Genomic DNA, 24,644 nt, shown 5'->3' with positions numbered 1-24,644 from the left:
AGTGATGGACCAATGACTACGTTGTGACCAAGGACACCCGAAAATCAGGCAACAGCTTGAGTGTGATTATCATGCTTAATTAAATAAAATTGAAATAATTAAATGATCATAGCAAATACAGTATAATTGTAAAGGATAATTTATTGCAATTCAAATTAATATATAACACAATACATTTGACAAAGTACCAACCAAAACCATGTTTCCGACATTTTGTGTGAGGTGCATTTTTCAAATGCTGGCGGTCCAATCGTTAACCTGAGCCTCTGTACTCCATACAGACGGCTGTGCGAATGAAAATGGCGGATGCGCTCAAAACTGTACCAGTCTCCAGGGGGGAGGATATTACTGCAATTGCACGCAGGGCTATTTCTTGATGGTGGATCTTCATGGCTGTGAAGGTAGGAGACAGTTTGGACTTTGGGTAATTACAAGCGTAGGTTGTGAAAATGACTTCTTCGTGTCACATTTAGTTCATCATAATGATAATCCTTGATCAAAAGTTTAAATGAAATTTAATATCACAAAGCACATATCACTAATCAAATTAATATCACCCTATAGGTAGGAAAACAAAATGTTTTACATGTGAAGCTTATGTAACCCATGTATTACACTTGTAATGAAAAAGAATGATAGTTTTTATCCAATGAATTTCGGGGTAACATACCTAAGGTAATGATAGAAAAGAACCTTTACTCTCGTGTAACTTATGTCGCGTTATCTCATTTCTCAGGTTGTGGCCACTGCCAGGGCGGGGACATCAACTGTGACCCGATGTCGGGTGTCTGCTCGGCTGGGTGTCAGGGTGGATGGAAAACACGGCGCTGCAAACAGAGTATGTTGTGATTTGAGTGCTTGTGATTTGTTTTCAAATTGATTGCTTGAAGTGTTCATCATCTCTAATTAATCTTAACTTTTTCGTTTGTTATCCTTCTGTAGCTGTTGATCCTCCAATGAACCTAACCGTCTCTGACGTCACGGATGAAGGTTTCAACGCCACCTGGCTTCCATCCCCTGACCCTGACCTTCAGGGATACCGTGTCGTGGTGTCCGGGCTGGACACAACGACAGCTGTCAATCAGAGCACAGCTCAGACATGGCTTCAGGTGTCTGGACTGACGCGGGAAACTGATTACATCATCAGTGTGAGGGTGTTGGTCCTGTCCGAAGGACTCTGGTCACAGAGCAATGTGACGACAACCGCAGCAACCACAAGTAGGGAGTGATTTGGTTTTCTGATTATCGGTAAACAATCAGATGGCTAGTTCTTCATAGTTTTGCCATACCGTAGTTTTAGTGATGTAGTTAGTAGTCAAAGTTACACTTTAGAAATAAACGAGATTGTGCAATTGGCTTGTTTGGTGAGGGTAGGGCTAGTATTAGACTAGACACCTTACTTAGTAGTTCAAGCCTGGATCTATAATTTTGACCTTTTATTTTTCAGTAATGAGCCCCTCTACAGACCTGGAGTTCGTTGACGTAACCGAGACGACGTCCATGCTGAGGTTCACCTGGATTCCTCCTGATGCGGTTGTGACCGGATACCGCGTCATGTACGGACAGGAGGAGGCGACAGAACAGCTCAGCCCCTCCCCGGGTCCAGGAGATAGATCTGCCTTGATGGCGGGGCTCCAGCCAGACACCATGTACAAGGTGGAGATCATCACCATCGGGCGTCGACGGGAAAGCCTGCCACTGGTCGGTCATAACGCGACAGGTGAATTCATAAAACATTTGTTCAATGTTTCTGTTACTTAGTCTACTATCGTGATGTTTTACCCATTGGCCTTTGCAGTACATAAAAAGTGAAAGTCAGTCATGTTTTGTTGTGAGTTTTGTATAGTAACCTTGACATGTACTTTACAGAGCCCGACGAATGTGCGACAGTGAACGGTTGGTGTGACCAGATCTGTACCAACGTCCCGGGCAGCTACAGATGTTTCTGCCGTCAAGGCTTCGTACTGATGCCAGACGCCCACGGCTGTGGAGGTGGGAAATTGTTACATGGCAGTTTAGACATTTTTGGGGTTATGACAGATGTTTTGCTTTTGGTAGATAGAGGACAAAGAAGAAATACAATGAACCAACCCTGAGCACTTGGGCACTATCTAAGGGGAGGAGGGGATCATACTTTTGCCAGATATAGGTCGAGTCAGGAGACGTTTGATATCTAAATTTTAATTCTTTGATTTTAGCTGTTTAGTCTTGGAATACGAAATGTTTAACTTCAAGAAGGGAACCTATGGATACAAACATGATATGAACATGTAGCAAGGTGGCAAAAATTAAAAATAATTGGTCATTGTTTGGAACTGAAAATGTGTCATTTACTCTTGCAATGCTAAGTGTGCGGCCACTGCGAGGGCGGAGACATCAACTGTGACGCGATGTCGGGTATCTGCTCAGCTGGGTGTCGGGATGGATGGAAAACACAGCTTTGCAACGAAGGTATTTTCTATTGTTCAGAAAGAAACTATGATACTACTGCTTGAATACCTATCTATCTACGTTTTCCCGCACGATAAAATGGTGGAATATTTGATCAAATTCATTGTAATCCTGTCACGTAAGAGTAGCCATGCAAAAGTCCTCCAATGGCTTGAATTATTAGTTGGTTATATTCATTGAGCATTTCTCATCTCATCTCCGTCCCTTCAGCTGTGGAGGCGCCAATCAACCTGGCCGTTTCTGACGTCACAGATAAAGCGTTCAAGATTACGTGGTCCCCATCCTCTGACCCTGACCTTCATGGATACCGTGTTGTGGTGTCGAAGTTGGACATGACGACAGCTGTCAATCAAGATACGGATCAGTCGTCATTTCTGGTGTCAGATCTGTCACCAGATTCGGATTACATCATCAGTGTGACCTCGCTGTTCCTGACGGATGGTTGGAGGTCCGAGAGCGAGACGTCGGTGATACACTCATCCACAGGTAGGACAAACCTAGCTAACAGCCATAGCCAATCAAAAAATAAACTCAAATGGCATTTTGCCATAAATTCGGACTGTTGATTGTTAGGTAATGATAAATTTGGATTGGAAAGAGTGGAACAAATCTTCCTGCGAAGACTTTAATGTGTGTATGAAATTTATGGACGATAGAAATATACTCTGAAAAATGCCATACTAAGAAAATTCAGAACAATGACAGAGCACAATTTTATCTTGAAACAAAATCAAACAATAACCTTACATATTTTCAGCGATGAGCTCTTCTACTGACCTGCAGTTCGTGGATGTGACCGAGTCAGAGTTTCGTTTCACCTGGGTTCCTCCTGATGCGGTTGTGACCGGATACCGCATCATGTACGGACTGGAGGAGGCCACAGAACACCTCATCCCCTCCCCGGGTCCAGGAGATAGATCCGCTGTCATCCGTGGACTTCAGGCAGACTCCATGTACAAGGTGGAGATCATCACCATCGGAGTTCAGCGGGAGAGTGCGCCTCTAGTGGGATATCACACGACCGGTGAGTACATGACGTAACTGTAATGCTGCTGTTGAGAGAAATATTCCAGTACCTTAGATCAGTGCTAATTGTTATGTATTAAATTGCTATGTCTTTTTTCGTGATGCACAAAACAGTTACACACATTACTCACTAAATTCCTGTTAACAGCTGCCACAGTGATATCAACAACAACGCCTTACGTCTTCTTTCGTGATGCACGAAACAATTATACGCAACACTCTAATCTCTGCTTATTCCTTTTATTAGCTGCCACAGTGATATCAACAACAACGCCGGCCGCTTCAACCAGGGAAACAACTGTAACCGCCCGAACCAGTCTGATGACCTCGTTTTTCATCAGCCTGATGACATCAACTACAGCAGCAAAGATACAGGAATCTACTTCAACCAGGGAAGTGCTCAATCTAGGTGAGTTACCGGCAGAGGAACGGCTGTGCCATGAATGAAGCTAGATATCTTGTGTCAGACAAATCATTGATATGATGCTGTAACTTTACACAAGAAGTGTTTGATGCATGTCGCTATTTCTTGTCTAGGTGGCGACCAATCGGATAGCGACCAATCGGATGATGACCAATCAGATGATGACCAATCAGATGATGACCAATCAGAAGGGACAAATCAAATCTGATGGCAACGCAATCAAATGGCGACGATCTTAGACGGAAAACTACCCTGGCTCAAAAGAACAACTAGTACATTCGATGCAAGCAAACAGGGTAAGGGAATACTTTGCTATTGGGAACCTGTGAAAACATCGCTATCAATATGATTGTTGCCACCAATGTGCCTAAGTCGTGCGGATTTGCTGTGAACGAAGCTCATACATGATATTTTATTGTTTTTGTTGTACAGGTATCAAGCAAAGCAGCACAATCTCACCTGGAGGCAGCGGAACAAGGCTAGCAGACCAGGTTGGCACAAAAAAAGTTTCCGACGTCTCATCAAATATCATATGGCCACTGTGAAAAAAATCGCGACTACCGCTAATGTCAATACACATATATTGTTAAAGAACAACTCATCAATGGTGTACAGAAGCTTGTAAGATAAATACAGATGTTGCACATAGTCATATAGTTCAATCTTATAAGATAAATGCATATCTTTTGTTGAGGCTATTGCCAAGTTGAGATAAATTAAGGTAGAATAGCTTGTAAAATAAATACAGATGTTGCACAGTCATATAGTTCAATCTTTTAAAGATAAATGTATGTTTAGTTGAGGCTATGGCCAAGTGGTCAGGAAGTAGGGTAGAATATTAGTACAATGATAGTGAATGATGAGAAAAGTTCATCAAACGGTAAGATTCTTTCTGTCTTGATGATTAGGCACCAGACAATATCCTGGACAGCATCTACGCAGACGCCTTCTCCCCCAGTCTACTGGACGTGCTGCAGAGGCTGGGGCAGGTTAGTCACTCCTGTACTTGTTGACATCACGTGTATTTTTCACTGGAGTCATAAAAGTTGTCATCGTGTTAGACAGGTCTACGTTCAAGGTTTAAAAAACCACGCGTGTACAGAACTCGGGTCTCCCTAAAGAAAAGCGAGAGATTCGGTCAAAAATGCCGGTTAGTAAAATTGTTTGTGTTGTAGAACAGGTTATTTGTCTCATTGTGTAATTCATAAACTCCGAATTACTCTCATTCTAGTTTCAAGTGAATCTAAATATTCGTTGATTGTGGTTTACCTTTGTGGTGCCCATTTGGGATTGAATTAATTTATGACCATTTAGAATTAAAATGTACTATTTTGTTGTCAGTAAATTTAATCTTATTCTACAAAACAGGACATTTCCGGTGACAATGACGGTGCTGTTGGGTTGGAGCAGCCGACACCAACTGCTGAAGAGAAGTCAGAGGTAAATGGTCCTTTTTTGTAGACCGTGGGTACGATATTTTGAGATTTAGTGTTGGCATAGGTATCACTAACGTTTTTGATATCAATTGTTTTAGATGTGCAGGAAGGCAATCGAAAGATTGGGATCTGAAACCGGTAGGGCCCAGACGCCACAACGAGTAGAAATGATCTCTGAGTTATCATCGCTTGTCATTACGTCATGCCCCGACATTCCACAGGAAAACGCCTTCAAGGTAAAGATAACTGACGTGATTTCTACAATGTTAGTTGACTGATTTTATCTAGTCTTCCGGTAAATATTCAGTTATACACAAGCGCGTCCTTGTACCGGTAACGATGTTTTTTCCAACTTGTTCATCTCATGTTTGATTAGGTCATTTGATAGCATCATTTTCTTATTTCTGACGCAAGCGACTTGCCTACTTTTCTGCCTCTTTATGACTTCCATCAGAACACAGCACTAAACGTTCTGGAGTCCATCACCAGCAAACTGGGCAAACTGGACATGTCTGACCCGTCGACTGTCGAGTCTGTGGGAGGTCGTAAGTACCAAATACATCAGGTCTACATGTAAAGCTATTCGCTTAATTTCCTTAGAGCGTATGGAAAGAAAATGCATTTCAAGAACGCTTTGCCATGCCCCAGGAGTGCGCTAGAAACCCTGTTCTATGTTAAAATCGTGAAATAACACAGCTGTAGATAGAGAATAGCTCCCAATATAAATTTGTACCAACAGTCATTGAAAACATGGAAAATCTATGTGTGCCAAACCTGCTGCAGCTCAAAGGACTCTTGAGCTGTAGCAGAGACTTTATGTTCCTTTTAGTATGTAGATACCTTAAAATGTTTTTCACTTGTGTAAAAGACTTTCCGGTGTATTTAGTAGCTTTGGAGGAGTCTAGTAGTGCCTTGCAATGTTTCTGACTTGACTTGTATAAAAAATCCGTTCGGATTGATTTAGAAGTTTTGGTACAGTCCCTTTGCATTTTGCAGTGTTTCTGACATGTACAGCAGTATTTTGGGTTTCACGTTCTCAAAATTAATCGTAGTAATCGAGTAAGCAATCATATCGATGAAAGTATTCACGGGGTGTTTCCGATTTCTTTTGCAGCTTTAGTGGAGTCAGTCGCTACTCTTCTTTATGAACCTGTGAAAGATGCAGAAGCGAATGACGGGAATCTTCAAACGCATGCAGTAGAGGACGATCATGTCTCTCCAGAGGAGCGCGCTCAAAAGGCGAAACAAGAGGAGGAAGAACAGCGAACTGAGGTGAAAATTAGCTGCTTAATGATTCACTTTATTCAGACCGGACTTTGTTGATGGAGGAGGGAGGGGGTCGCTTTTGAGGACCATGTTTGAAACTCCTATTACTCCTAAACGGCTTTTCATATGGCCACCAAATATTTTATGACTAATGCAAAAGGAATATTCATGATGCAATTTTGACGTCATCTATGTGATTGTATTGGCTGCAAAAAAACATGAAAAAATGTATTCCCAGAAAACTTAAAGATAAACAAAAATGTAACAACAATTGTAGATATTAGAATAATAATGTCTACTTCGACCTCTTTTATCAATAGCAATGACGCCAGAATGACGCAAAATACACTGAAAATCGACTTTAAAATTTCATTTGAACGTCTTCTGAGGAAACAATAACAGGTAGTTATGAATAGTGTAATACCAAAGTTGTACTTGACCTAGAAATACGGTCCGCCGTCTAGGATTTTCACTAATGATGTTATGAAATAAGCATAATTTATGCATATTTGATTTTCAAAGATATACCAAATCAAATAAGATTTTAATCATGTGATAACCGTTAGAACCGAAGTTAGCGATTTTCGTAAAAATATGCCTGTCAACAACTGGATGCCAAAGCAACACAACAGAATGGAAAACCAAATTTTGGAAAATTATTGGCATCTCAATTTCAGGAAAAGTTACCAAATCTGGTGGCTCTAGCGAAAGCCGTTCAAGCATTATGTGACATGAAGTTGTCGGAGGCCTGAAACGCTTATGACAAATTATGTATTTCCCCAATGCATTTACCGTCTTTTTTCTACATCAAAAGATGCTGACTACCACATATAATACATGTGTTGTTTTTGGCGGGCAAGCTCAACATTTTCGGGCAATGACTTGGCTCTTTTGTATGTGTGCTATTAACCGTTCGTAAGCTTCTGTTGGAAAGTTAGTACTTTTATAGTATTTTGTTTGTGTTTTTTTTCTTTTTATCTAAGTGGCATATTTCCACCACTGGTGTTTGCAGTGTAATGCTTTCTTTCACTATTAGAAGAAAAAGATTGTCCAGAAAAGCCGCCAGGTCCTGGATGATCTGTCTAACGCCGTTACCGACCCCATGAGACTTGGAGCCCCGCCAGTAACTATCAAGAGAAGTGGTGTTACTCTGAAAGCACAGAAGATCCGGGGCTCCATGTTTGGGGGCCAGGTGGTGCAGACGGAGGATGGGGGGTTCCAGTTCCCATCACAAACTGCACTTTTTCCGGAACATCCACCTCACAACATCACTGTAAAGGTAACAGTCCTCCCTTTCTTCCTCCCTTTCTTCTGTCAGCATTCAATAAATGACTTCTCATCCTTTGGGCTTTCCAACAGAATCAAATTAAAGTAGCCTCTCAAATCTCTTTCTAATCATCTTCATGAAAAAGGTGAGGTGAACACCTTGACTGACATTACAGCTTTAGTTTAACATATTTTTTGTAAATTAGTAACGCTTATAAGGTTGTCTTCTATCTTGTGGGGACAGTAAACAACGAAAAAATAATCTGAAATGAAGAACAGAAATGTGCTGACCTCAAATTTCACTTTAAAGGAGTAACAAAAATTCCATTACTTTCAGTTGACTCAGTACCAGGAAAACCCATTCACCTGGGGCCTTGGCCAATATCAGGCCCACTCTTCTGTCATGGAACTGACGATTCGCCAGAAAAACTACAAACCCTTGGTCTTCAACGACCTCACTGAAGACTTCATAATCACCATTCCTGGAAAGTCCAGAAACACACCGGCGACAAAAATCATCACCTACCCCCTCCCAGGAAACCGAAGTTCGGCCTACCATTTGCTGAACCTCAACAGCACTGCAGAAGCGTTCCTGGTCACAATCACCCCGCTGAACACTAGCGTGGTGTACGGCGTGTGGGGCAGGTACGGCGGCCGCCCTGATGACCAAAACTACGACGTGTCCATGGAGACGTACGTTCTACCCAAGGAGTGTTCCCTGATGGAAACTCTGGGTGGGGATGGAGGCGACAAGACGGAGGCAAGGATGTTCATTAAAGGAGTCAAAGATCCAGTGGACTACTATGTCAAAGTCCAAATTCTAGGTGAGATATTTCAGTTTGCATTTCTCATCATTAAGACATAAATAAACTTTAGTCTCTCCGACAAACTGAATAAGGTAAACGTTTGCAGCAGTCGAAACTGTATACAGATTTTCGGCAGTGGTTTCTTGAGGTTTTAATTGGTACTCAATACCGTAAAAAAACAAAGATCTTTAAATATTCTCTTCATGCTCTACCATTGTCAAAAGTGTACATACGTCATCACATAGGCCAGATGGAGTTTTGGAATGTAATAAAGTAAGTTTCTTATGAGGAAGGAATTGTCTTCGTCTTTCAGGACCGGTGAGCGAGTGTGACGTCAATGAGCGAACAGAGGAAAAGCATGTACTCGCAAATTCCTTCTACGCCTACCAGATCCAGTGGGCCCGTCTGAGCTGCGTCTTTTGGAGCGAGACAGAGGACGCCTGGAGGCCGGAAGGCTGCACGGTGGGTAAAACAGCCATATTATATTGCCAAACTTGCAAGAGTTTTTTTGTACCATTTTATCAACTATTAATAGTAAATGATATCTTATACGATTATAATCTAATTTGTAACCGATTGTAACCATTTCATTGATGATTGATTATTCCAATAATTACCATAAAAGGTTTAACATGAAGTATGTCAACATATTCGGAATACTAATTAACATAATGACAATATGACTAAGAGTACATGTAAATTATTAGACTGTTAACGACCAATGTAACATTTCTAAACATGCAAATGCTAATTTGGATTAGTCGTTTTTATCGACAAAGATTTAAATTTCTGTCTACCCTTTAGATTAGCAACCAGTCCACGATTAACAACATCATCTGCCACTGTAACCATCTGACGGCGTTCGGAAGCGATTTCGCCACACCACCGGACACGGTCGACTTCGGAGCCTTAACGCTTAGTGATTTACGTGACAACGGCGCGGTGTTGACAACCATCTTCGTGGTGGACTGCCTCTTTCTGCTTACGTTGGTCATAATGAAGGTTACTGGCCTCAGATTAAAGAGGAAGGTACGTAGAGATTGTCGACAATGCCATCATGATGTGTTGTCTATCAGCTGTTTATATATTTTTACAGTGCGCAATGATCCTCAATTTCTTCGTACATCCTTACAGAAAAGCCCTTCAATCAATCTGGATGACCTGCAGAACGATTTCCGGTACCGCCTCCACATTTGGACCGGCACCGCTAAGCATGCCGGGACGGAGTCCACCGTTTCCTTCAACCTGTGTGGAGATGAGGCGACCTCCGGAGTGAGAGTGGTCAGCATCGCAGAGAAGGTCAGGCATCAAATTACTTAAGCGTCCATTTTATTCCGTATAAATGTTTTCAGGTAGATCCTAACAGGTCGAATGTTGCTGTTTAGGTTTTCACCCAAGGCAGCCAGGTGACGCTGAACTTCAGCACAGCAGAACAGCTGGGTAACGTGGCGCTGCTGCAGCTCATGCACGACAATAGTGGGGAGGGGAGCCGTGCATCGTGGAACGTGGACAGAGCAGCAGTGCAGGATCTCACCACAGGCAAACTGTGAGTTTTTAGGCTGCTTAGATTCGTCAATTCAATCTCATCTATAAAGTGCACGACCGAGAAGGATCTACACATTATGTTTAGTTTTGTGATGAAGTTAGATATGATATTTTGAAAAGATATAGTTTTTATCATGGCGAAGAACAGACACGACTGCAATTCAGTTCTTTTTGATGGATGGTGTCAAAAATTAAGCTTGCATATCTTGCCGCGTGATTAAAATAATATGAAACTTACGTCCTAATAATCAAACTTTAGACTTTCTCCGTTTCATACTTCACTAGCTTTAAACAATCCCTATTCCTGACCTTAGAATCAATCTAAGTTATTTTGCTATTAAATCATGGAACAACAGGTTCTACTTCTTCTGCGATGAGTGGCTGGCAGCCGACAGCGGGGACGGACAGGTCGCGAAGACCTTTCCTGTCGCCACTGAGCAGGACCTGCGATCCTTCGGGTTTCTGTTCCCGGCAAGTCTGCGGAGTAATCTTGTAGAGGAGCACCTCTTTTTTTCCGTCGCTATCATGCCTATAGGTAAACGTGTGCATTTACTACATATTAGATCCATCTGTATTACACTTGCTGAAGGATTCCTACAAGTTAAAATGAGGATGTGTACATAGAACAGAGTTCTGCTAGTTTGCGTGCTCATCTGGCGAAAAATCTTCATGAGAATCCGAACAATCATCAGTTGACTATGGAGCAATCAATCAGACGTTTTAATCCATAACTGACGGTCCTTAGCCAGCAATAGTGTATTAGGAAAAAGCATATATATAGTTCTTCTAGTATTAGGAAAAAGCATATACTATGGTTCTCCCATGCATGGAATCTTTATGAATATAGTCAATTTTTTTGTTCCTGCAAATACAGTAAACAACTGAAGACAGGGTATCAAATTCTTTTAGTTATGGCAGCATCTTACTGGAAACTGTTTCCTTACAGGAAGCAAGTTCACGCGCATCGAGAGGCTTGGCTGCTGCCTGAGTTTCCTCACCTTGTCCATGGTGGCCAGTGCCATGTGGCTGAGCGATGAAAACGCAACCCAAGTTGTGCAGGCCGTCAGCCTGGGGCCGTTCTCCTTCACCTTGAACACAGTTTACACGGGAATCATGACCAGCATCACCTGCCTTCCCGCCGTCATGGCCATCGTCGTGCTGTTCCAGTACAGCAGATCGAACAGCAAGGGCGGTCGTCGGGTCATGGACGCGGAGACAGCCGGACCAGCTGAGGCACCCATGCAGCAAGAACCAGCCAAGGGCCTGCCACACTGGTGCAAGTACGTGGCCTGGGTGCTGGTGGTGCTGTCTGTCGTGGGGTCATCTGTCTTCACCGTGCTGTACAGTCTGGAGTGGGGCAAGGACAAGTCCGAGAGGTGGCTTTCTGCGTTCTTCACCACTTTTCTGGCGGACATATTTCTTCTGCAACCAGTGAAGGTTTGTGCCGAAATTGTCATGCTCTGCTATTTCAAATCTTAATTCCTTTGAAACAGAAGCAAATTAGGTACAGTACCATCAGGTTTGCATGTTATTAAAACGTTGGGGATTGTGATTGATACATGTCCATCCATAGATCTAGAAGCATTGGTTGTCTTATTGTATATAATGTCAAATCGTGATTTGTACAATACTAATGTATATAACCTCTTCAGAACGTGCTTTACAAACCCTCCACATCCTGCTAGCTGGTGGTTCCTTAATCAACGTCGACAAAATTGTCAATATCAAACACTTAATGTTACAGGTTTTGGTTCTGGCGATCGTCTTTTCATCCGTTTTCCAAAGACGTACCTTGAAGATAATCTTTGCAAATGAAGAGGACAAAGTTGTCTTGCAGGACACTACTGTGGCGTCAATAAAGCAGAAGAAGTTTGACAGTGAGTCATTAAAAACTTGATGTAAAGCCGCAACCCTCATCTTACAGTTATTATTTGTTACGTTATTATCTAAGGATACGACATTTGTGTTCCGATTGTTCTGCGTTCTATATCTTTACGTAATGACTGATTGATCTTATCTTTACTTTCAACAAAGGTGGTCGATTCCGGGTAAAGAAGAAAATGGAAAGACTGTCTCAGATGTCCCTTGCAAACGTTAACGAAGCGCAACGGAAGCGGAATAGAGACAGGCGAATCGGAAACCTCCTTTGGGACATCATCCTGTCTTGTGCTCGCCTCCTGCTTGCTCTGACTATCATTAACGGACACCACAACACCAACACGGCCTTCCATCAGACACAGAGCGCGGCAGAAAACTTCGTGCAGTCCATTGACGAGGTGAGCACGTCATTGCAGTCTTTAAAACGTAGCTTTTGGGAGTATTTAATTGTGTACATAACGGCATGCTTTCTCTAGTTCTCACTGTTATAACTGTCATTAAAAATACTGCTGAAATACGTACAAGCCACATGCAACGTATCAAAATGTATCCAGGATATGAAAAAAATGTAAATCTTTTATCACCTGATCTAGACTTTTATCATGGAACATACAAAATTTAGAATATGCCAATGGTTTATGCTTATATCCACATATTCTATCCTTCCAGGTGACAGAGCCTTCTGCCCTCTGGCCCTGGCTGAACGAGACCGCTCTGGAGAGCTTCTACCCGGAGACTTCCTACAATGACGACAAGCCCCGCTGGTGGGAGAAGGTCTTCACAGCCGACATGCAGTCGGTCCTGGTCACCCCACCCATCCTGATTCAAGCTCGAGTAAAGTCAGGTTGGTGGAACTGCTTTTTACGTTGGCTAAAAACAAACATTCGTTACTATAGGATACAAATTAATGGGAGACTAAGCTTGTCCAACTTTTATCAACATTGATTTAGCCCTGCCTTTAGTAAGCTCCTCACAATTCAGCCCCTGGCTGCCAAGAGAGAGTAGTCGGCCCACCCACCAACAGTTACAATAACAATAACAATAAAAATAACAATAACAATAATAATAACAATAACTTCCATTCTCATTCAATCCTAGGGCTATGCGAAGTGCCTCCGACAATGCAGCACATGTTCGATAAGTGTACGGCAGCGTATGGTGAAAACACGAAGGAGACCGGAGTGTTTCAGAAGGGATGGAAAAGGGTCACGAATATGTCGGAGGGGAAGTCAGAAACCTCTGGATGGAGCTATCGCCCTAGCGGTTACACCATCAAACCCGTCTTTGGTGTAAAATCGCACTACTGGGGAGACGGCTTCAGTCTGGACCTAGGAGATTCAGCAGACGAGATGCGCAGCATCCTAGCAGATCTGAAGGCCAACCGCTGGATTGACAAGCGGACAAGGGCCGTCATTGTGGAACAATTCGTCTACAACGGAAACTTGGATATGTTCACTTCGGTGACGGTAGTGTTTGAATTTACCGAGATATCCGGAGTTTTCTCCCATCGTCACCTACACACCTTTCGACTTCATCAACAGCCAGGTACAATCGGGTACATCTACGTCCTGTTGGAAATCATTTACGTCATCTTTCTCCTCTACTCACTGTGGAAAGAGGCGAAAATAGTACGAACAAGCGGCTGGGCCTACTTGACGGAGCCATGGAATATCTTCGAAATCTTTAATTTCATCCTGGCCTTCACTGTCATTGCCTTGTACGCCACTAACAGAGTCTACGGGACCATGGCTCTGACGGCTGTCAAGCAAGGAAAATGTGGGTTATAAACATGTACACTTATCAGTTAAGTTATTACGTTGGCATTGTACAAAATCCTACAATTATTAAATTTTGAGTCTTATTTGGAATGTTTTTTGATTCGTTTAGATCCACTCCAATATCTCAGATCAGTGGTGAACATAAACCTGCTGTACGGATGGTTCCTGTCTTTCCTTGCCTTTGTCAACATCATGAAGCTCCTGCGACTGTTGAGGTTCAACCCACTCCTGTCCAAGCTGATGTCCGTGTTCCGGGGAATGGCGGTGGAGTTCTCTGCCTTCATCTTCTACTTCTTCCTCTGCTTCTCAGGATTTGGCATCATCGCTTATTTTATGTTCGGTGCCACCGCAACAACGTACAGGTTCATAATTTCAAATGTTCGCGACGGTCAAGACTATATAATAGCAGACCTGGACAGAAATCAGATTAACGCTAGTTTACATCTATCCGCTGCCTTCAAAATAGGTATTTAAGAATATCAAGTCGACGGTGGTGGTTTACTTTCATTTCATTTCATTACAACACACTGACATGAAAACGACTTCCTCTTTTTTTCCAGATCCATCAGTATTTCCTTCTCCACATTGTTCCAGATGTCTCTTGGAGTCTTTGACCACACGGAGCTAACGGAGGCAAACCCCATCCTCGGTCCCATCTTCTTTGTAACTTTCATTTGCTTCATGTTCCTGGTTCTGATGAACATCGCCATGGCGATCATCGACAGCGCACTTCCGAACGTGCGGAACCACGTCATGCCTGAAGAGGACCGGTACTTCATCCAAGGGTTATGGGAACGCTTCACTTCCTTGTTTGGGCTTCAGGAAGCTACAGTCACAGGTAATTGCGTCTAAGTGATGTTTTCCATCCCGTAATTCAAATCTTAATGAGCCATGTGTTTATTTCTACTTGATTTTTTTTTTGTATTCGAAGTTTTGGAATGACAAAATTGCACACGTTACAGACGTCCACATCGTGGATACGCTCCACGACAGCCTTATTGAGGTTGAGATCCAAGTTGAGAGGCTGTGGTTGAAGAGACTGTCGCTTTTCAGCTGCAGGCGAGTACGGTTCTCTGTGGGATGCATGGATGGAACATTTCCTGTGTCATTACTTACTCATGCTTTTCCTACCCCTTATGAACTGTAATGTTGCGCTGGTATATTTTAAAAGGTGAGTGAAACCTGTAGACGATTCAATTTGCTTGCTGAAGGAGCGTCTCTACTTTGCTTTTCTTTCCTCTTCTGATTTTCTAACGCTTCTGAACCCAATTATGGTATTGATCCATTGTTACATACATATGATCCTTACCATGTGACCTGTACTTAGCCCAGTGGGGCAAAAATGTGCAATAAAGGTCTTCATTCATTCATTCATTAACCTTATATTTTTACATGTACAGGATGAAGAATGCAGACCTCCCTACGAAACCTGACTTCGTCCCGCCAGTCAAGAACGTACTCAAGGACGGAGCCGAGGAACTTCAAGCTCCAAGAGAAGACCTTCCCGTCATTGTAGTCCGTCGTGCTTCCCAAAACAACGGCATGGTGGACGAATCCGGGAACAGCGTAATGGCGGAGACGGGTCCAAGTTCAAGTGACAGCTACGAAGAAGAAAATGTCACAGAAGATAAAGATTTGGCTGTGGTCAAGTCCTCCACACCTCTTTCGCTTGGAAAGATGCTGACATACAACGACATCCAAGCTGCCCAAAAACTACTCCGCCGCCAGTATCCGGCACTCCAAGGGCTGGAAGACCCTGTTATCGGTCTCTATGACGTAGGATTTGCCAAGATGACTGGAAAGGGGCTACAAATCCACCACAGTGGTATCGGTGCCATGCACTGGGTCCTGTCGTCTTACACAGACGGACAGGTATACCTGTTTGACAGCCTCGGTGTCGCCATGAGCAAATCCCTGCAGATTCAGTTGATGCAGTCTTACTCCGGATTTGCTGACCAAAAAACAAACGTCTTGGCCGTCTTGGTACCGGAGGTACAGCATCAATGGAATGCCGAGGATTGTGGGCTGTTCGTCATCGCCTGGGCAGTGGATATTGCAAAGGGGCAAGACGTGAGCAAGGTTGTGTATGACGACAGGAAGATGAGGAGCCATTTGGAGATGTGCTTCAAAGAAGAGAAACTCTTACCGTTTCCACGTCTGACCAGCCGCAGATGGAGGGTCGGCCCAACCAGTGCACACCAGTTCACAATGGTCTGTCACTGCGAACAAGGAGGGCGTCTGGGAAGGCTGGAGAGGTGCAAGGCATGCCGGAGGATCTTTCACGTCAGCTGCCTGGCAGCCAGCCCTCCCCGTGATGGCACATGGGCTTGTGGAGACTGTACTTTTTAGAGTACAATCTTTATCACAATGTAAAACTTTCGGTTCTTATGGCGGACGGAGAATGCTTCCCTGGTCAATTGACACTGCTGCCCGAAGATCTATCCTAGTTTATATGTATATTTCTAATCAGGATATGTCTACTTTGAAAATTACTTTGCTGCATTTTTATCTCATAGATACTGGAATGTATGTAGATAATATCTATTAAAATACTTTGATACATCACATATACTTTTATGAAGTTTGTGATACTTATTCAATACATTTGTAAATACTTAAATATCATAAGCGTAATTAGAAAGTACTTTGCGCCTGTTTTAGGCACTACTGGACATAAAAGCTTATGAAATTGTATAAGAATTATGATATATGTACATTAGGCTGTGGCTCTGCCAGATACATTCACTTTGTATTATGCATGTAACAGGGCTAGAAATACCACCTGCATAGGCAGGTTAATGCAGGTAAATTGGAGCTGTGCAGGTATTTCTGATGTCTACCTGCACCTAACCTGCACTGGTCCATGTACTGGGTTTTATACATACATTTCTATAATGTAGGTGTATATGGATTGTTATTAGCTGCATTGATTGTTACCACCTATAAAGTTAAAAAGTAAAAAAAAAAATATCAATGATTCCCGAACAATTTTTAGTATGATCCGTACTTCCTAAATTCAGAGTGGTGCAGGTAAAATTTGTCTTGTACAGGTAATTTTTCATGTTGGTACAGGTAGGCAGAAAAAAAAGTATTTCGAGCCCGGCATGTATGTATATTTAGCATATATTTCAATATTTTATATACTACATTAGATAGCTTTATGTTATGTGTGCTGATTATACAATACTATAAATGTATTCAGACTTTGTATACTCGAATACTTAGTTAAAATGCTTATAATTGTATGTAAAATTGGACGTGTCTATTTTATGGAGATCTCTTTACAGTACATTTATATTTAGTTTATTACATCCTGTATGCACATTCTTTGGAACTTTGACACTTTGATTTATCTTGTGTATTTTGATAAATGATCTTATAATCTTATCTGTTTTACTTAATCAATGTGTAGATAGCTGAACATCATAATTCCGATAAGCAAGAAGTTTTCATATATTGTTTTGGGTATCACTGGTAATGTGGGCAAGATTAAAATTAAAATTAAAAAACAATCAGTAACGGTATATATGACAAGGAATTGATACTTAACGTTTTTCAACCTCTTAAGTAAGGAAACAAGAGACGGAAGAAATTTGTCATCCAGTAGAAAACCTTGATCATGACAACTTAAAAGCTGTGGTCGGTTTTAGTTATTCAAGCGAAAAATAGACACTTTCAATTTGATTTGAAACTTTGAAGGCTCAATTGTAGAATGTTGATAAAGTTGGCCTGCTTAAGTATAGAAAGCTGGTCGATTCTATCTGTAAGTTTTTGACAATTTCATACAAATTTAACCTAAGCTTTATGTTTTATCACAAAGACCTTACTGCAGTTTCTAATAAAAAGTGTTTGCTCTACTACGGTGTCAGATATTCTTGGTTAATAATCCTGAAACTAAGGCTGATATTCTTCTATGTATCTATGTTATATCCAAATACAGACATGTACTAAAATATGAAAGTTTCATATTTTAGTTGTGCATGCATATGCAGTCATACGTTCCCCATCTACTTGTAGATGGGCGTGTTGTTGTGCATGTGCTAGCGTAGCTAGAACGGGGTGACCTTCAACAGTACACAGGAGGGTGTGGGGACATGAATATTTCATAACGCTTTGTGCGTCGGCGTTCATGTGGAAAAGGAACATGTGAAACGTTACAATGTGGCAGGTCGGGTTCACCCTACTCATGAACGATACAAATACTTTTCTTCATGGACGGAAGACAACAACGTCTTGGTTTCAACGGCGAGACCTACTGTTTTATTTTAGCCACCCTGTCTTTAACATGATTTTGTGCTTTATACTGAAAACCACAGGAGAAATGGCTTATAGCTAAATGCGGATCCACTCAAAGTTCAAAGGTGATCAGCCATGTCCCCGGCTGTGTCAGAAATATGACGAAAAAGACTTGTAAATGTCCGTCCATTCGGTTGGAAGTTGCTTGCAGTTTTCTAAAAAAACAGTACTTTGTATCATCTCTAATTATCAGTAAACAGTTTTAAACCAACCAGGGCTCAGCCATGGCAAAACATGAAAACAGAAAGACAATGACGTCCTCTATTCAGTTTGAACTGTTTGTATCAAGATTGGGTAATGATGGAAAGATGACGAAAATGTATTGGATAATGCTACAGCGGACCACAAACAGCCAGAGATTACTGAAGACTGTTTTATCTGCTATTCTTTGGCAGGCATACTCAAAGTGTTATACTTGACTTTCCCTGTGACCAGTAATTAATAAAATGCAGTGCATGGTATTTTCTGGTAAACTATCAAAACCATAAAAGCGATGGTATTTGGTGGTACCTTTCCGAGTTTGCATAGTCTATGCTAGTCTATGCTAGAAATCCGTGTTTTTTGGCGACGCCTCAGGGGCGGAGGCATTTTCTACAGTATTACGATCGCTTTGAAAGAATTTAGAAAATTCCACGAACGCATTCCCCTGGGAATTGATTTTTGGCTAAACTCGGGGGGTGTCGTTCTTTGTTAGTGGTATTTGAGGACTATTCTAGCTGTTTATTTTTCTTTGTTTAGGCATTCTTTGTGTCAGGATTAGTGATTTAAGGAACGGTCTTTTCACATAACCGGGAATGACTGCAATCCTTGCACATCATAGGCAGTACACACTGCTACGATGTTTCGCATGCTTATGAATATCATAATGAAGATCAATATGTCCCAGCTTTTATTTCTTATATAAGCTTGTGCTTTTTGCAATTTGGAATGGAATGCTTCAAGTGGTTGTCGTTTGGAGCTATAGAAAGGATGATTTTGAGTGTAGAAAAATAGCTTTCGCCTTTGCCTTTTGAGCTTTGGGATGATATGCTTTCACGGGGTCAAAACAAATAATGAAGACGAATATGTCAGTTTTATGTCGATATCTATAAAATATAAAGTGAAGTGATTTCAGGTAATTGTCGTTTGGAATTGAAGCTGGTGTGTTACGCCGAAGGGCGGTTATACCGGCTATATAGATACATATTAAGTAAAGCCTGATTGTGAAATGTTAATAAGTCACATATTTCAAACAAGTCATGAAACCAATGGATTTCACGTTGTTTAGATTCTGCTTTGAAGACTATGACTAGCACAGCTAGAATAAAGGAAGGACGCAGAGACAAGGTTTTCCGTACACTTGGCACGGGAGACTGTTGAAGTGTTTTGACGTTACTACATAATGCTGACCCCGCTAACTTCGGTCACAGGTTGGATACAGAATAATTGTACTGAACATTCCTCTGGTGGTTCTCTCCTTTACTACATCCATCTCCGGTTTGATTCGGTCCGTCGTCGCTGAGGTTAACCTTATGTACGGTTCTTTGATACACATGCACAGTCAACTACTACTGCAATGTATACCCAGTACACTAAAATGCACAGTAATAGTATAAATCACCTCAAAACTAGTCCGTGAATTATCTAACTAGTTTTAGGTTCACTATGGTTGTAGCAGCGCAATCGATTGGCTATTCTAGATCTGCTACTGATCTGGCACTCCCCTCTCGTTATCTTCCTCCTGTCGACGGTGCTGTTCTGGGTGATTTGTAGCTCCTTCCCGACTTTATAAGGCACACGGACGTCTATTCCGGCTCCTTTAGTGATGCAGCTCGTCTCACTGACTTGCACGGACTCCACTGACTTTCCCTGTCGTGGTAGTAGTCCCTGTGCACGTTGTGGCGGAACTGCGTCGTCCTGGTGGACACAGGTACGGGTGTCAGGAACACCTTGACGTTGTCACTCGTGTCCAGTATGTATGGTCAGTCTGTTGGGATCGAGAGAAAATACAGAGATCACATCGCCCGTTTCAAATACTTAACGGATACACTGATACTGAAAATAGCGGTTTCTTCCAATTGAAAGCCAACTCATAAATTTGACACAGTCGTTGAACGGCTGTTTGGATGCTCGTCACAGCTAAGATATGTTGTAGGCGCTGCTGTACGTAGAGAGAACAAAAATAAACGAAAAGAGTCGCAGTATGTGGCGTGGCGGGTTTGTGGAGTCATGGTGAACATCTTTACGGGTGCCAGGGATATTTTGTCTTCGTCGCTCTTAGGACACACACTCATCTCAACATGATCACCTTAGCTGATTGATATATTCCAACAAGTCTGCATTGATTACATCCCTATGTTTGCGCTTTCATCAGGCGCACTCACTCACATCACACTGACCGGTTAAGTCCTCCTATCAGCAAGGCAGTCGATGGAGCCCTGGAGACCACGGCGGTTTGATCTGACTTCTACCCTGTACATGGGCAAAACATTGAAACTTTCAACTTTCTCTGACAATGGGATACAAAGTAAATGAAATATTTACAAAGAAGCTGTGGTATCCATCTAATCAAGTTACAAATATTCCAGTCTGCACAAGCTGCCCAAATATTAAGTCTCCAGAACCTAGCTATAGGAGACACTTTCTCCGACTTTGGGCAACAAATCACTCTAAACAAATGGCAACCAAGTTCCCATAATATATATATACTAAATATAAAAAAGTTTAATCAGGGGCTAGCCTAATAGTATAGTGTGAGTCCGTTTTTCCTACATGCATGTCAGGAATTTTAGTATCGTATGTCATATGTCCAAGAGTCCCATCATGAAATACAATATATTTATAAACTCTTCTCAGTTAAGGAAATTAGCTCTTGAGAGCATGATTTGATTTTGATTAGATAAATCATTATTCAAGCTATATACATGCCAAAAGTCATGAAGATGCTTCAACTGTATCTTGGGCAATGCTCTTCCAAAGTCTCAAAACAAAATCCGCCCCTTCTATACACAAACGACTTTCGTCTTTGAGATTAGATATGCTTGTACGTCGGAATACAGATATTTCGGAACATAGGGATTGAATCAATAATCATTTCTTCTAAGATACGACCTAAAACTGTCCCGAATTCAATGAGTTTCCATCCGTCTCTTTGATTAGCTATGATGCTAAATCACAAATACGGAATATTGTATGTTTGTGTTTTGATCTCGACCACACGCGGTCTCTCCGCAGCCATTCCAGCTTAATTAGTACCAGACATGCCGGATGGTCCGGGAAATCACGACAACCCACAATCGTAAACAGATCAAGAAATAACATTGAACATAGTTGTTACTCCAAAGGAGAAAAATATTTTATCATCATCTATTCATCAATGAAATGATATTTACCCCCAGTTAGGCGTGTTGCTTGTGCGAATATTGAGTAAAACATACAAACTCTTCCAAAAACACATCTCATAAACGTCTTGCTAAAGGGAAAAGAAAAACTAATAAAACACTAAAATGTTTAAAATGGAGGTTTCTAACTGAAGCCTCCTTGTTGTCATGCTGTATGATCCTTTTGAATAGATAGGGATATTTCCATCACACAGGTTCCGTCCGGAAATAAGTGAACATTACACAATCAATCACAGATGTCAGCAGCGGCCGGACACACACATTCTTCAATTTCTTGGGTGTATTTCATGTATATGGAAAACTTAAAACGTGTGTATATCACCATCATAGTACAGGACGGCTATAATCAAACATTAGACTGTACTTACGAAGCCATGACCTCTTCGAGCCGCGTTTCGTCTCCAACTGATATTAAAGTTCGGCGGTTGTCTTTTCATATACATCCCTCCGCTGCTGACCTGGGGCAGCTGTATACCAACCAATAAATCACAGAAAACAATGATCATAATCCTGACACTGGTCAAATACATATGTATATCACAAAAAATAAATACGAACATCTAAAACCTTCGCGTGTTTGTACTTTGGACAGCGCTTGTGTACCTCTGATCTGAGGATGCAGCCTGCTCCCTAAGATCTGATGGCGGGAGTGAGTGGGGATCCCACGTGTAATTAGACCCTGGGAGCGACTGCATCCAATTAACAACTTTGATCCCCGGGGGGGCCCAAAGATCCACTATTAGATCCGGGCCAGCTCTACACAAACCAGATGTTGTGTTGCAAGCTAAAGTCAACAGTAAACACAAGTCCTACTTGAATACTACGTAATCTAGAATCAAAATCAATGTGACTGTACACAGATGACATTAACAGTTTCAGTGAACACAATTTGAAGACCAAGAAACAAATCTATCTTTAAATTCAATTTTTATACTCTGCAATCGTATACACCCTGAGTGTGGCCCGATCATACCGTAATCCCCTATGGATAAACCTATTGTTCGAATGATGTACCACGTATCAACTGTATTTCTCTACGTCAAATAAAATTTTGAACATAAAACAACACAGAAACAGATCAAACGTCAAACGTATGGATGTTAGGTAATAAGATTCCCTTCTTTTCTCCCAAGAAATTTCTGCCAAGCCCGAAGAAAAAAGAAAATAATATACACAGATCATGCATGCATGATCATGCATTCTTGGTCTATGGACATCCCAAAAGTTGAAATGGGGCAAGTGATGGGCTTTGTTACACACCCAACAATACTGTTGAATGACCGAGTCGGGATAGATCACAAGTAACTTGTTTGTTGTTGTTTTTTGTTTTCGCGCAAATCACCAGGAGAGATAATCAACAACACATCGCCGAGAACAAAAACTCTGGTACACGAAGTCGGCATTAGTCCTTGAATTATGAGGCATATTGGGGTACAAGTGCAGACGAAAATGTGTCATAAAATTGCGGTGTATTTAACAGTAACCGGTACTACAAATCGCTTCCGAGTTCCGCCTTATTCTATACAAAAAAATGCATTGTTTAGACCAACTTTCCGGTACCGATTTTCACTAACCTGGGGTGGTTCCTCGTCTTCCAGATACCTTGAGGCGAAACTACTGACTCGGCTACGTGCACCAACATCATCCTCGGGAAAAACACTTCTTCGACTAGCGGCATTTTGTTTGTATCAGGCGGGAGAACTGGGACAGAGTGCCCCGGGAGGCTTGTCTATAGTTAGCAAAACGAAGATCACATGACTCGGAGCACGCACGCTCAAACGGGGTTCAAACATGACTCCGAGCACGCACTACTTACAGGTACATATCAGTGCGTGCTCGCGGGGCTCAAACGTATGAATTCTCATTGATCACGTAAAAGACCTGCAAGGGTTTACCATCAAAGCAGTTTTTTTTATTAAACTGAAATACAGAAACTTTCTATTTCTTGCAGAAAAGATATTACAGGTAATAAATAAGACACAAATACTGGGTAATAGTATGTTCATGTTCATGCTACGATACGTGTTGTTTACATGGTGACAAGCAGCTATATTACCCTTTGAAATATTCATGGGTGTAATATTTTCACCTATGTGTATGTATGTCTGTGATTGTTTGTGTCAACTCAAGATAACTAAAGAACTGTTGCTGAATGGTGAATCATTTTGCTGTGTTGGTGGCGTGTGACAAAAACGGAAATAACTACGGGAATCTTCGGCCCATAACGGCTTCACTTGGAACTGCAGCGAAACATGTTTTTTTTTTATATCTCGTGTTCTGAATAAGCCGTGGTTACGATTGATGGTTGGTAGATAGCTGTTGTGCTAGGAAAGAAGGGCATACGTTTGGGCCCCCAGCGATTGGTGTTGAAATTGCAAGGTAATTTTTGTCAAAACTTTCCGAAGACGATTACTCAAGAAAGAAATAACGGATTTTCATGATTTTTGGTCTGTATGTAGCTTAGACAAATGAAATGAATGTTGTACAAAATGAAATACAAATTATGCAAAATAGGAGGTCATTTCCAGAATTAATGTGAATACGATATATCAGGGCCAATTCCAAAGGTCTGTACAGTGGCAAGTTGACCAAGTATATGACTGTGCGGACGCCTTCTCTATCTCACTCTTGCTTTTCTTAAATAACTACCCGTCTCCTATATCCTGTAGTTCAGGGCTCCGGGCTCGTCCTTCTACTCCCTGCTTGGTTAAACTCGAGTGAGAGCATATGGTGTGCTCTGTATTTAGACCCTTCCTCTCGCAAAGCATCTCGGGATAGTACTCAATTCCTTATCCCTTTGTCCTCTGTTCGGATTTAGATTTGTGTCGACATATCGGGGGCCCCAATTTTACCTATATATAAACTACGTTCCCCCTCACTCCCCATTCCTTCTCTAACTGTAATGACAACACAACACCCTGATCAAGTCTAGTTTTTTTTTTTCTAAATGTTTCACTTTATCTCATACATTCGGATCCATATGCATCGTGTCTTTGCGTTACAATCATAACTTTACAAACTTCTAAAGTTTCTAGGGAACGCCAACCGTTGAACGGCGTTGATAACAATCTTGTCCTGAACATGATATGGTC

The 24,644-nt window shown here is 41.8% G+C and overlaps 1 protein-coding gene and 1 long non-coding RNA gene across 3 annotated transcripts; one reads left to right on the top strand and one right to left on the bottom strand.

Moving 5' to 3' along the window:
- Positions 1-2,417: 2,417 nt before the first annotated feature.
- LOC118416386 lies at positions 2,418-8,734 on the top strand. The gene is made up of 10 exons (XM_035821481.1): positions 2,418-2,937; positions 3,209-3,488; positions 3,725-3,873; positions 4,334-4,392; positions 4,810-4,890; positions 5,270-5,341; positions 5,792-5,882; positions 6,452-6,609; positions 7,640-7,882; positions 8,207-8,734. The coding sequence occupies exons 1-10, from the start codon at positions 2,784-2,786 to the stop codon at positions 8,732-8,734; spliced, it is 1,815 nt and encodes a 604-aa protein (XP_035677374.1). The 5' UTR covers positions 2,418-2,783.
- A 10,760-nt stretch (positions 8,735-19,494) lies between these two features.
- On the bottom strand, positions 19,495-23,436 carry LOC118416548. 2 transcript variants are annotated; one of them, XR_004831218.1, is made up of 4 exons: positions 23,127-23,436; positions 21,921-22,019; positions 20,551-20,623; positions 19,495-20,138 (listed from the first exon to the last, which is right to left on the bottom strand). It is a non-coding gene; the product is annotated as an uncharacterized LOC118416548 (long non-coding RNA). The 2 variants fall into 2 exon arrangements; XR_004831217.1 differs by having other exon boundaries at positions 20,540-20,623; positions 23,127-23,435.
- Between the last annotated feature and the right edge of the window lie 1,208 nt (positions 23,437-24,644).

Source organism: Branchiostoma floridae, chromosome 5 (genome assembly GCF_000003815.2).
Source record: "Branchiostoma floridae strain S238N-H82 chromosome 5, Bfl_VNyyK, whole genome shotgun sequence".
NCBI lineage: Eukaryota > Metazoa > Chordata > Leptocardii > Amphioxiformes > Branchiostomatidae > Branchiostoma > Branchiostoma floridae.
This window is presented reverse-complemented; position numbering and strand designations above follow the sequence as displayed.

Coding starts and splice junctions, on each gene's coding strand:
- LOC118416386 (XM_035821481.1), top strand. CDS start 2,784: ATGACGACAGCTGTCAATCAAGATACGGATCAGTCGTCATTTCTGGTG. Junction 3,874..4,333: donor AATCTACTTCAACCAGGGAA/GTGCTCAATCTA, acceptor TTTGTTGTACAG/GTATCAAGCAAAGCAGCACA. Junction 6,610..7,639: donor AGGAAGAACAGCGAACTGAG/GTGAAAATTAGC, acceptor TTTCACTATTAG/AAGAAAAAGATTGTCCAGAA.